The sequence below is a fragment of the Mobula birostris genome, chromosome 27, assembly GCF_030028105.1.
Source record: "Mobula birostris isolate sMobBir1 chromosome 27, sMobBir1.hap1, whole genome shotgun sequence".
Lineage (NCBI taxonomy): Eukaryota > Metazoa > Chordata > Chondrichthyes > Myliobatiformes > Myliobatidae > Mobula > Mobula birostris.
The window spans coordinates 40,381,499-40,394,251 of record NC_092396.1 but is presented as its reverse complement, the minus strand read 5'-3'; the positions used below and the strand labels follow the sequence as shown (position 1 = coordinate 40,394,251).

Below are 12,753 nucleotides of genomic sequence, written 5' to 3'. Positions count from 1 at the left end.
CATGGATACTATGTAGCTTCCTCCCTGATGGGAGTGGGACACAGTCCATGAATGGGGGGGGGGGGGGGGTTGGAGACAGGGCAGAATCCTTCATGATGACCAAGTATAAAAGTGCTAACATAGTATGTCAGGATAAAATGTCCTTGAATTGCATTTTGCTCCACTATGCCTATGTCTGATAATAATAATTCCCAAAATTGAAGCTTATACATCAGTTTTCATACAATCACTCAAACCAATAACTTGCAAAATAACAAAGTACCCATTACAATATGCCTCCCCATCTAATTTTGTTTCCTCGTTCTGGTCGTTAATGCAAATAGTACACAACTGAGGATGAAGAACCAATCACTGGGGTATGCTACAATTATCATCTCTCTCTAGGCTGAAAAGGACCCATTTTATCCAACTCATTTTCCATAGTTTTCAGTTCACAGTAATACACATATTCAAGATCCCCACCACCTGAGCTGTGCTCGGCTCTCATTGCTGCCATCTGACAGTAGGTACAGGAGCCTAAAGACCTACACCTCAGAGTTCAAAAACAGCTTCCTCTCCATTGCATTAGGATCTTGAATTGCCCCCCAAAACCCTAATTCTACCTCAACTATATTTAACCTCAACTTATATAATATCTTTTATTCCATTGTGTTATGTAAAATTAATGTTAATGTATATTCCTGTAATTTATGTCATCATTTTGTACTGTATTGTGCTGCTGCAGCAAAAAAAAAGCTCATATCATGGCAGTTCTACCCTGGATGTGTGTGCAAAAGGACAATAAACTTGAACTTAAAGCACCCTCCATTACCTTGAGCTGTTGCAAACCAGATTCCTACATGGCACCTTATCAAACATCTTTTGGAAATCTCAGTACACTACATCTACAGGCTTGATTTGTTTGAATATTTGACAATAATACAGAAAAGATTAATATATAAAATTGTGAGCATACAAAAATTTAAAGTGAAAACAAAGAAGGGGGACAACATGTAGCATATTTCAAAAGGAAAACCAGCTTGTGATATCTACTTCCTAAAATGCCACTGGAGTGCTTCTGCAGTAACCTTTGATTTCATTTAAGACATAGTAATCAAACACATAATATATCAGTATGGTTGGGATATTAAAAAGATCTCTTTCTGGGTTTGGGAAACCAAAAGCAGACAAACTTTACATGAAAAGTGAAGGCTTCCTTTTGCTTAGCAATGATGGTATTTTTATGGAATGTTTCTTTAAATCGGGGTTTCCCAATGGTTAATGGTAGTAGTCCATGGCATTAAAAAAAAAGGCTGGGAGCCCAACTTTAAATTGCTGACAACAAAGATTATTCTTTCTTTTCAAATCTCTTCATCATTATTATCCAAAATTAACACGAGTACATCGAAGTAAGCAACGTAACAAATTAACTGTGCTTTTTGGACAACAAAGATTATTAAGATGAACCTTGCTCTTTCACAAGCAAGAGAAAATCTGCAGATGCTGAAAATACAACACATACAAAATGCGGGAGAAACTCAGCATCTATGAAAAAAAGTATGGCCGACGGTGGGGGGGGGGGGCGCTTTTTACCAGAAGTGCGAGAAATGAAATCAATTTCTCAAACTTCTGGTAATGTCCCCCCCCCACTTCACCATTCCCCATCTCCTTTTTCCTCTCTCATCTAATCTCCTTACCTGCCCATCACCTCCCTCTGGTGCTCCTCCCCTCTTTTCCCTCTTCCGTGGCCTTCGATCCTCTCCTATCATACTCATCCTTCTCCAGCCTTATATCTCTTCTCTTTCACCAATCAACTTCCCAGCTCTTTACTTCAGCCCTGCCCCTCCTGGTTTCACCTATCACCTTGTTTCTTTCTCCCCTCCCCCCCATTTTTTAAATCTACTCATCTTTTTTCTCCAGTTCTGCCAAAGGGTCTCAGCCCGAAACATTGACTGTACTTTTTTCCATAGATCCTGCCTGGCCTGCTAAGTTCCTCCAGTATCTTGTGTGTATTTTATCCTGAATCAGTGGACTCTCTCGTCATATTGAATATTTAAAGATATTGTGTGTGATAAAGGCATGTCTATAATCAGCAATGATACCAGCAATACTATCACCCTTGATACTTAGTTTAAATTAGTCAAATTGTGCTACAGTTAATGGAAAGCAATAGATAATGGTAATGATAGATGGTTTTACTTTCTGTTAGTGATAACAATATTATCAACATTTCTGTTAGTGATAACAAAAACAAAACGTTGGAAATACTCAGCAGGTTATACAGCATCTGCAGACAAACATTTCAAGCCAATGACGTTTTATCTTCAGTTCACTAGCATCTGTAGTCTTTGATTTCAATGACCAAAATGACTCTTTACTACAGAAGCTGCACTGTAACTTCCGTCAACCTATTACAGCAAACAGCTGAAAACACCATCCTCTTATTAAGAGTGAGGAAAAGCACAGCCTTAAGGTTTCTTAAACTTCTGACAATGCTGCCTTACGTTAATTCTTTCAGTCGGGTTTTGAAGTTTAAGGAAACTCTGATCAACACAGTGGACAAAGTAAAAATGCTGAAGAAAGCAGAGTAAATTTAAATCAAGAGTAAATGAATTTTAAAACTATTTTCAAATGAAATACACACCAACATTGTTTGGCATTGTCAATGAAATACAGATAGAACTGAGCCTCATCATTAAGTAAGGAGCTTTGGCAACAGCAGTGGAGACTGAATACCAGCAACTCCACTTAAGCAGTGCCAAAAACCTATGAGTCATATTTTCCCACCCGAGAACTCTCGCATGTTGTAAATGTGTCAACACAGATTAGTGAATACTATATACAAATGTGATCCGTGCATTGAACAGCACATTATAAAAGGAATTCTCAGGTCAAATTGTGAAGTATTAATATAGTTTATCACTAATTTCCCGAAGATGATGAAATCTTAGACTTGAAAGGTTGCACTTTGAAAACTTGTATTTGTAACTCACCAAATTCTGAGTCTTGGAGTGGTTATCTCTCAAATGAAAACTTGGACTTTCTCACAGGAAGACTTTTTAAAAAAAAAATTCATAAAATGTATCTTTAACATACTTGCAACAACAAGATACTGAGAATGCTTACCAATTCTCCATAGTGTTTCATTGCATATTCCAGGACCCCAGCGGCTGCCTCAGGTTGCTGCAGTTTGTTATTTATGCTGTCAACGAAATAAGAAGATTCAGTACAATTCCTATAAAGCATTAGAAAAAGTACACCACACTAAAATATCTTCAGGATGTCCCAAACTGCTCCACATCTAAAGGATTAATTTTGAAGTGTAATTACTATTACTAAAGAGTATATTTGGAAGCATGGCTTTCAGTAATGTGATGCAGAATAGTCAAGAGCGCCCAGTCAAGTAGTGAATCTCATTTGTCACTATTCAGAGACAAGAATTTAAGAGATTAGAGGGAGAAAAAGTAAAAAAAAATGTTTAAATATGTCAAGCAAAATTAAATTCAGAAAGAACACAACGTGAGACAGAAGTGCAAATACAATATTTAACTAGTTTAGATTTAATAATGTTAATCGTGCACCAAGATCCATCGATGTCTATGTATCCCATTAACCTTTGTTACAGTTGTGAATATGCATATAATCACTTCAAAACCATACACATTATGCTTCACAATTGTGCCTCCAATGAGTTGATAAGAATATCCTGTTAAGGGAATCAGCAGAATTTTACTGAATTTGAAATAGCATTTTGTCACAATTTAATGCAAGAACCCTCAGAAACATAAGATTTGAAAGTTCTGGTGCTCATATTGTCTAAACGCAATAGCACTCAGCTTACATGAAGGATGTCATTTTGCATTGTGACAAAAGACACGCCTTGTCTGGTTTTAGTTAAGTACTGCAGAAATTGATGATACAAATAAGTACTTGATACACTGTTGAAAAGTTTTAACAGGAGGAATCAGGTTAACTTTGAACAACTGATTTGCTCAGTATAATCCGTAACAGTCAATTACCAAGTAAAGTTAGAAGTTGTAAGAATTTCAAACATGCAACATCAGGTGAGGAGAGTTATTTAAATATCTGAACCCAATCTACACGTTGAATAGTGTTAGATAACCAGAACATGGTCAAAATGAAGCTTTCACAAGGAAAATAATAGGTGACTAATCAGGCAAGAGTGTAAGAATGAGAAGGACTACATATATACAAGATCTCTAAAGGACCCACGATGCTTACTGTAAACATACAACCCTTTGTTGTTATACGATTCATTTATACACACTTGGTAAATTGACAGGAGGTTATTCTATTTGAAAGTAGGGTTCCTCACGTCACATAGTAAGTTGCAGTGGAGGAACAAGTACTTCAGAACCTTTTAGTCATTATAAGATTTGCTATACAATTTTCTTACCAAAATCTCAGGAAAATGTTATACACACTCAGAGGTGTCGGGCCTTGGGAGCCACCCATCAGAGTGTGATGTAAAATATAAGAATAGAAACAATCTATGTTAATACATTTTCAAATGACTGAACTTAATATTTATCTCAGAACACGAGCACTTTCCCTGTCACCTTCGAACTTCTGCCCTATCTCAAAATTGGTGGGTGGTATTAGGAAATTCATTGTTGAGTAGTTCTCATTCTCAAGATGTTCCTCAACCCACTGAACATGGTTCCAATTCTGTTCATTGAATGCCAACTGCCGATTGAAAGAGAGGATAAAACTGGATTCGTTTTCCTTGATCTGAGAAAATTTAGGAGAGTTGTTTATCAACAGTTCACAAGACGTCTTCACTCCAATTTAACCACGTACTTAATATCTCAACTAACCCTCATCTGTTCCAGCTCTACAAGTACCAACTCAGCCAGAACTCCATATCCTTTCCACTGGACCCAAACACTGACTTCTCCTATCCCGATGCTTTCAGCTGTGAAACCCACAAGTCACCTCAAATTCCTCTAAAACATCACTATCACCATGTCTTGCTCATTCCCAAGTCTCAGCACAAACCATACCTTTGAAATCCTGAGGTGCCTCTCTTTCTCCGGAAGTTCGGTTAGTTATTACAGCAAACCATTGTAACCACTCCAAAGGTCTACTTAAGAATAGTGTTTAAATCTAAAGGCTACTTATCTTGACAAAGCAATAAACCTCCTTTCCCAACTGTCCAATAAACTCTTTGAGCTGCATCCATAGTGTGATAAGGTTAAAAATATGAAAATGGTTGCATTCATAAAATTTACAGCCAAAACCACTCCTGGCAATTTTCAAAATTGAACTTCTTTCTTGCAATGTCTTCAAAGGCTCTCACTTATTAGCTCCTGAAAAATGCAAATATCATCCATCTTGGTAATCCTTCTTCAACAGTTTTGTACCAGCTGCTCTCATAGTGAACCTGTTTACCAACACTACCCCTCCTTAGTTATTTGGAAACAGTTGAAAGCCATCAGGGCAGTTCTGAAAAAATAACATATTGCTGAAGTAACCCATTTCTATCCAAGTAGTAACTTTTACCCTGCTTCATTTAGCAATGTCATATCTGAAGAGCACTGGTACTAATTGTTGAACCAAGAGTTAAAGGCATTTCATAAATTATATGCAGGAAAAGAAATGACTTTTCAGCTGTATAAAGTTAAAGATTGGCATTTTTACCGGAAAAATACCCCCAAGAGCTCTTTATTATTTTATATTATTTCACACAAAAATACAATTGGGAAAAATATCATGTTGGAGGATTTCACTTTCATTTCTGTTCACTTGAACCTTAATGTATCAGGTAAAGTCAAACAAACAAATGAGTACTATTACAACACTCGGATGGGTTATTGGAGCATTCTGGGGCAATTCCTTATCTTTGCTTATGTAATATTGTGCTTTAGCATCATAATCAAAAGGTGAAGTTTTTAGTGGGAGAATTGCAAACAATTAGCCATCATCACAACATTTTGGTGTCAAATAAAGCTACACTCTCCTGCCATGACTTATTTTTAAATGTACACATAGGGACCTGAAAATAGCAATACTAAAGAAACTTCCAGAACAGTTGGATTTGATGAAGTGATTAAAATATAGGTCATTCAACCACTGATTACCAGTTTAAGCATTAATTAGCGATATTATTCCTCTAGCAACCAAATGTGAAGTAATGTTATTATTTGTTATTTTAGTGTTTACATATCGATTTAAGATTTTTGTTGTTATGAATGTCTGGACATGGTATAGACATGGTATGTGTCAGTTAAAGTCATTCATATTCTGGCTGTTTGCAGGTGATATGAGGATAGGTGGAGGGGTAGGTAATGTTGAGGAAGTAGGGAATCTCCAGAAGGACTCTTATTAGGAGAATGGACAAAGAAGTGGCAGATGGAATACAGTATTGGGAAGTGTACGGTCATGCACTTCGGTAGAAGAAAAAAAAGCATACACTGAATTCAAAAATTGGAGGTGCAAAGGGACTTGGGAGTCTTCGGGCAGGATTCCTTACAGGTTAATTTGCAGGTTGAGTCGATGAAGAAGACAAATGCAACATTAGCATTCATTTTGAGTGGACTAGAATATAAAAACAAGGATGTGATGCTGAGGCATTATAAAGCACTAGTGAGGCCTCATGGAGTATTGTGAGCAGTTAGGGATGTGCGGATGTTGGAGAGGGTTCAAAGGAGGTTCACAAAAATGTTTCCAGGATTAAAAGACTTATCATACGAGCAGCGTTTGATGGCTCTAGACCTGTACTCAAAGAACTTCAGAAGTATAAGAGGGAATCTCATTGAAACCTATCGAATGTTGAAAGACTGGATTTGGAAAGGACGTATCCTATGGTAGGGGAGTCTAAGACCAGAGGACAGAGCCCTCAGAATAAAGGATGTAATGTTGAGGCTTTATAAATCACCTGTGAGGCCTCAATGGGACTATTGTGAGTAGTTTTGTGCCCCTTATCTAAGGACAGATGTCCATTTAGAATAGATGTTAGGAAGAATTTCCTTAGCCAGAAGGTGGTGACTCTGTGGAATTCATTGCCACAGGCAGCTGTGGAGGCCAAGTCATTAGGTATAATTAAGGCAGAGGTTGATAGGTTCTTGATTAGTCAGGGCATGAAGGGATACGAGGAGAGGGCAGGGGATTGGGGCTGAGAGAGAAATGGATCAGCTATGATGAAATAATGGAGCAGACTAAATGGGCCAAATGGCCTACTTGTGCTCCTATATCTTTTTGGTCAGCTTGATTTTGAATAGCTGCAGTGGACACTATATGTGCACAGAAATGCTGCCTAAAGATAATCTTAACATATGTCAATATGGCAGCATTATCACTAGGGCTTCAACTGTTCAAAGAATAGGACTTATGCCATTTTTTGATTGAAATTTAACTCGGGATGGGAAAATTATCAAATCCAGAACCAAAATAAAAACCATGTTTGAAGACAATTATAAGTGGCTTGAACTTCCCTCTCAAGCATGGAAATGACATGAACTGCTTGAGGAAATTACGTATCACCCTTCAGCATCAAGAGTTCTGGAGTTAACGCACTGAACATTTAAAACGAAAATGGAGGCTTCACCTACAGTTTTGCTGATGTGTACATCTGGATTCCACCTGACCACAGCTGTCGTCTCCAAGTCCCTCCAGATGGAAAAAGATATGAAAATGTGTCACTAAAAAACCACAACAAAACATTTGCTTGTCAACTTCTTGGATTGTTCTGATCAACCACATATCTTACTTAAACAAGATTTAGTGAAGCATTATCGAAAACAATCAAGCTGATTTTCAAGAGATCCATCAAATATGTCCATGAGGAAGAAAAAAATTGACTTACTGACATTAGATCTGTGTGAACTTGAAAGCATTATAATTTAACTATTGAACTTTAAGACAAATAGGAGGACTTTGGAAAATAACCCAAGTATTTCATTGCATAATTGGAACCAATATGCATTGGCCAAGTTCAAATAAACAGAAAAATAATGTGGACAAATGCAAAAATAAAACGACTAAAGAAATTTAGACATCATTTTATTCCAGATGTATCTTGTTTCAGTTATCAAGACCACAATTAAATGTTACAATTATTAAAGCCACATATTTTTTTGTTTCCTGTTGCTTAACCTGAAGAACAAGAATGTTGGTGTTAAAAATTATTTCTACCCATTGTCATCTTGGAAATGAAATGATATACAGATATTGAGGCTGTGAAAGTGGTCTGTCTGACTGCGAAACAATAGTAAAAACTTTGCCATGGTGTCCACCCTGGGACATCATTATTTACACCAGCAAATGCAGCATGGTTAAGCTGAAACACAAAAAGCCAAAACCATTATCTAAGCACTTAAAATCACCATGTGATGGCGTTTACTAATCAAATACCTTCCTTTTATTATGAAACAAGTTGTGGTGACTGGAATCCATGGCAGAAAATTAACCACGGTCATTATGTACTGTAATAATCATTAACAGCTTATGCAGTCAATGACTTTTTAACCAGTGTTTTGGGGATTATTTTGTGGTTTATCTCCCCACTGAAATATCAGACCAATGGTTTTAATAATACTATCAATCTGGCTGGCTGGAAGAGCTAAATTATCGTATTTTATTGCAGAATTTATTTTTTGTTTGTGTGAAAGTAACTTAGCAATCCTAGGTTCTCTACTCCACAGTGCTTATTTCATCCAGCAGACTGTTTTAAATAACTTCTTATAATAGCTCAATCACCATTATGATACAATACCAAGTTAGAGTCACAAAAAGTTATAATTCTAACACTATTACTCAGAACAAATACTAGGATTTGCTTTAAGTTCTAAATGAATTAAGAAACAGATGAAAGTCACCGTGTTTCACAGAGAAGTCACAATGCAGAAAGGAAGGAAGAGCGACACCAAACAGATTGAAATTAGTAAAGTAATGACTGCCATTGAGGAGCATCTTTGTGGCTTCTTTCCTTCATGATTGGAGTGTACTATTTTTGAGCTTACACAGATTAAACAATAAAATCTCTAAGATATGCAGAGGAAGTTAATACAGTACTGTATTATTTTATGAAATTATTTGGGATAGATATAATCCAACTTAATGCACAAAAGCTTGCAGACATGGTCAAGAAGTTCAGTTGGTATTGAGACCAAACATCAGAATTGGCAAAAAATGTGATCCAAGTAACTTTGATCATGGAATGATTGTTGGTGCCAGACGGGGTGGTTTGAGTATACTGTGGATACCCTGGCGTTTTCATATATAACAGGCTCGAGAGTCTAGAGTTTATAGATAATAGCGAAACATAATACATCCAGTGAGTGGCAGATCTGTGGGTGAAAGCATCTTGTTAATGAGGTCAGAGGAGAATGGTCACACTGGTCCAAGCAGACAGGAAGGTCTCAGTAATTCAGATAACCACACATTGCAACAGTGGTAGGCAAAAAAGCATCTCTGAATGCACAACACATCACACTTTGAAGTGGATGGGCTACCACAGCAGAAGACCACTCCAGCCTCCACTCCTGTATCTAATAAAGTGTTCATTGAGTGCAAGTTTACGAGTCCTCAGACCAGAGAGACTGTGCTGTTGGGGGGGGGGGGGTGAAAACTGACGTGACTGCCCACCTATTCACCCACTGATGTCCAAATCTTATGTCCCCACCATAGTTTGTTTTTTCCCCCCATATCTTGTGTTTATTTCTCTCATATAAATTCTGTACTAGTAAATTTTTATCTGTATCTTGGTTTTGTAAATTCTGCAAGAGCAAATTTCTGTTGTCCAAACAGCTGTAGCGCAGGGGTTGCCTGAAATAACTTTAACATGATCTAATTGTTAAAACAACAATAAGCAATAAACTTTATGAGATTAAAAACTGCAAGTCTGGTCAGAATGTTTGTGAGAACAAACTAGCTCTTGTCTTTCACTAGTAATGATCAATGTTTTATCCACGGTCCAAAGAGGAAACCAGATGTCTGTGTTGCTCCCCTGGTTTTATCAACTATAGACTGGCTGTAGTATGAGATCACTGCACAGCATGCCACAACACAACTCCACAGCATACTGACAAATTACCCTATTCTCCATATTAATTCCCAATTAGACTGCAATGATTTTCTATCAAAGTTAGAACCTAGCAAGAGGTGCTAGTGTTGTACAACGTTTCAAAAGAAGCCATAGATTTAGCTCATTCAGCAAAAGATCACGGAAAAGGCTACAATAGGGTTTGAATTGAATTGAATTTATTGAGCGAGAGTTGCACTAAAGCTCCAATGATCTATTTGCTAAAGTGGAGGATACAGAACACAGAACATACACCACAGAAAGAGGCCCTTCAGCCCATGATGCTGTACTGAACTACTTATGCAATTAACACCTGATCCCCTGTGCTGAACGTGGGTCATATTCCCCATGTTCCGCATATTCATGTGCTTAAGAGCCTCACAACACCCTCCTTTGCTGCCACTACCATCCCAGCAGCCTATTCCAGGTACCCACCATTCGGTGTAAAAAAAAATGCATCCTGAATTTTTCCTTTGAACATATCCTCTCTAATCTTGAATGCATACCATATGTCTATGACATCTCCACTGCTTCAGAAAAAGTTTGTCCAACCTCTCTGTATTGATAATGCCCTCTAATCCAGGAAGCATCTTTTCTGCACCCTTCACAAAGCCTCCACATCGTTCCTATAATGGGGTGACCAGAAATGAATGCAATACTCCAGATATGGCCTAACCAGAGATTTATAAAGCTACAACATAACTTCTCAACTCTTGAATTTAATTCAGTTCCTTAACTAACAAAGACAAACATGCCGTATGCCTTCCCCACCAGCCCATCAAACAGAACGGCTGCTCTCAAGGAGCATTGGACCATCTAAGCAACAAGTTATTAACATTAAATAATTGAAATCACCAAGTTGTGATGGGAATGTTGACCTGAAATTCAGAAATTCAAAATAAAGAGAAAAGAAAGAGTGAAAGTGATATATCCACTAACATTTGCCAAGTTAAAAAAAATGGCAGTTATTCTAAACCACTCATTTGATGTTAAGATACAAGAGCTACAACATGCTACATGGATGATGAGATGATGCTCCCTAGCCTTAAACTACAAATCATCAGAACAGCACAGGAGGTGAAAGACAGAAGTCAGAATGAGATGGAGAATTAAAGTGAACAATGACTGGAAGCTCAGATTTACTAAGCCTAATGGAGGTAACTCGGCAAGCACCCAATCTGCATTAATTTCTCTGAAGAAAGGAAGACAACATTCTGAGAACTTAATAGGATATAACAAATTGACAGATATTCGTTCAATCCACAGTTTCCAACTGTCCATCACTTTAATTCTCTCTGTCTTTGACATAGATATTTTCTCATTACACTGTAATCCCAATGACAGCTAGAGAAATAGCATCTTATTTTTTCTGGGTACATCACAGCCAGTGGAAATTTCCTGTTTCCAGCCCTTTTGATGCTTTCTCTCCTGAGATTTTACTGGATATTTTATTTCAATTTGTCCATTATCTTCTTTTCCCTACGATCTCTAATTGTTAGTATATAAAGCAATGGTTATCATGACAACTTTGATCTGCTTTCTATCCTAAGCATTCCCCGTTCTCACCATCCCACTCCGTTTAGGCAAGTTATGTTGACCCAAAATATTTATTCTGTTTTTGACTAATTCAAATGTTCCAGCATTTATATTTTTTCAGTTGAACATACAATAAAACAAAAGAGCAGAATTAGGCTATTTGGCCTATCTAGTCTACTCTACCATACAATCATAAATTACTGCCTGTTGCATCACTGGCATTTAGGGCAGCAATGAAGGTCCTCCATCTCTGTCTGTCCTTGGCCATCTTCTCTATTGTGCCCCAAGTGTGGTTCAGGGTTCTTATTTCTGCCTCCACGGTGTGGTGCCAAGTTGCCTTTGGTCTCTTGCACTCTTCAGGGGTCCAATAAAGTGCTATCTTGATGATGGAGTTGGTCTCCCTTCTCATCACGTACCCAATCCTTCTCCAACGTTTTCTCATGATGATTGTGGCCATGTCCTCTTGATGATTCTGAAGGAGTAGGGCATGGTTGGAGATCTTTCTTGCTCAGAAAATAGGGTGGATCTTCCTGAAGCTCATGGTGAGGAATGACGACACCTTGGCAAGATTGCTTTCTCTCATGCGCCAGCATTCTGACCCGTACAAGAGTGTAAACAGAATACAGCTTCAATCATAGCATTCGATCATAGCTGATTTATTTTCCCTCTCAACTCTATTTTCCTGCCTTTTCCCCATAATCCTTAGCACCCTTATTAATCAAGAACCCCTCAACCTCCTCTTTCAATATACCCTATGCCATCTGTGGCAATAAACTCCGAAGATTCACCATACTCTTGCAAAAGAAATTCCTCATCACCTCTTTTCTAAAGGAACATCCTTCTATTTTGAGGCTTCTGGTTCTAGTCTTGCCCATTACTGGAAACATCCTCTGCATGTCCACTCTACATTTTATGGGTCTCCTCAAGATCCCACATATTCATCTAAACTCCAGCTTGTACAGGCCCAGAGCATTCCAACACCCATAATACCTTCACCCTTTTATTCCAAGGATCATTCTTACAAACCTTCTCTGGAACCTCTCCAATGACAGCACATCCTTTCTTAGACATAGAGCTCAAAACCGCTCACAATACTCCAAATGTGTTCTGATCAATGCCTAAAATATCCTTGCTTTTTTAGTACAATCTTCTTGAAATAAATTCTAATATTGTATTTGCCTTCCTTACTAATAAAA

At 37.7% G+C, this 12,753-nt stretch overlaps 1 protein-coding gene across 3 annotated transcripts in view; it reads right to left on the bottom strand.

Moving 5' to 3' along the window:
• Window positions 1–12,753, bottom strand: part of mtor (mechanistic target of rapamycin kinase) — a 341,456-nt gene that overhangs the window by 135,419 nt on the left and 193,284 nt on the right. For 2 of the 3 annotated variants that reach the window (XM_072245239.1, XM_072245241.1), the window contains exons 29-30: window positions 7,551–7,640; window positions 3,106–3,181 (exon numbers count right to left, since the gene is read on the bottom strand). In XM_072245239.1, the coding sequence (XP_072101340.1) occupies window positions 3,106–3,181; window positions 7,551–7,640 (166 nt within the window). The remainder of the gene's footprint in view (window positions 1–3,105; window positions 3,182–7,550; window positions 7,641–12,753) is intronic. The other variant, XM_072245242.1, reaches the window with a different exon arrangement.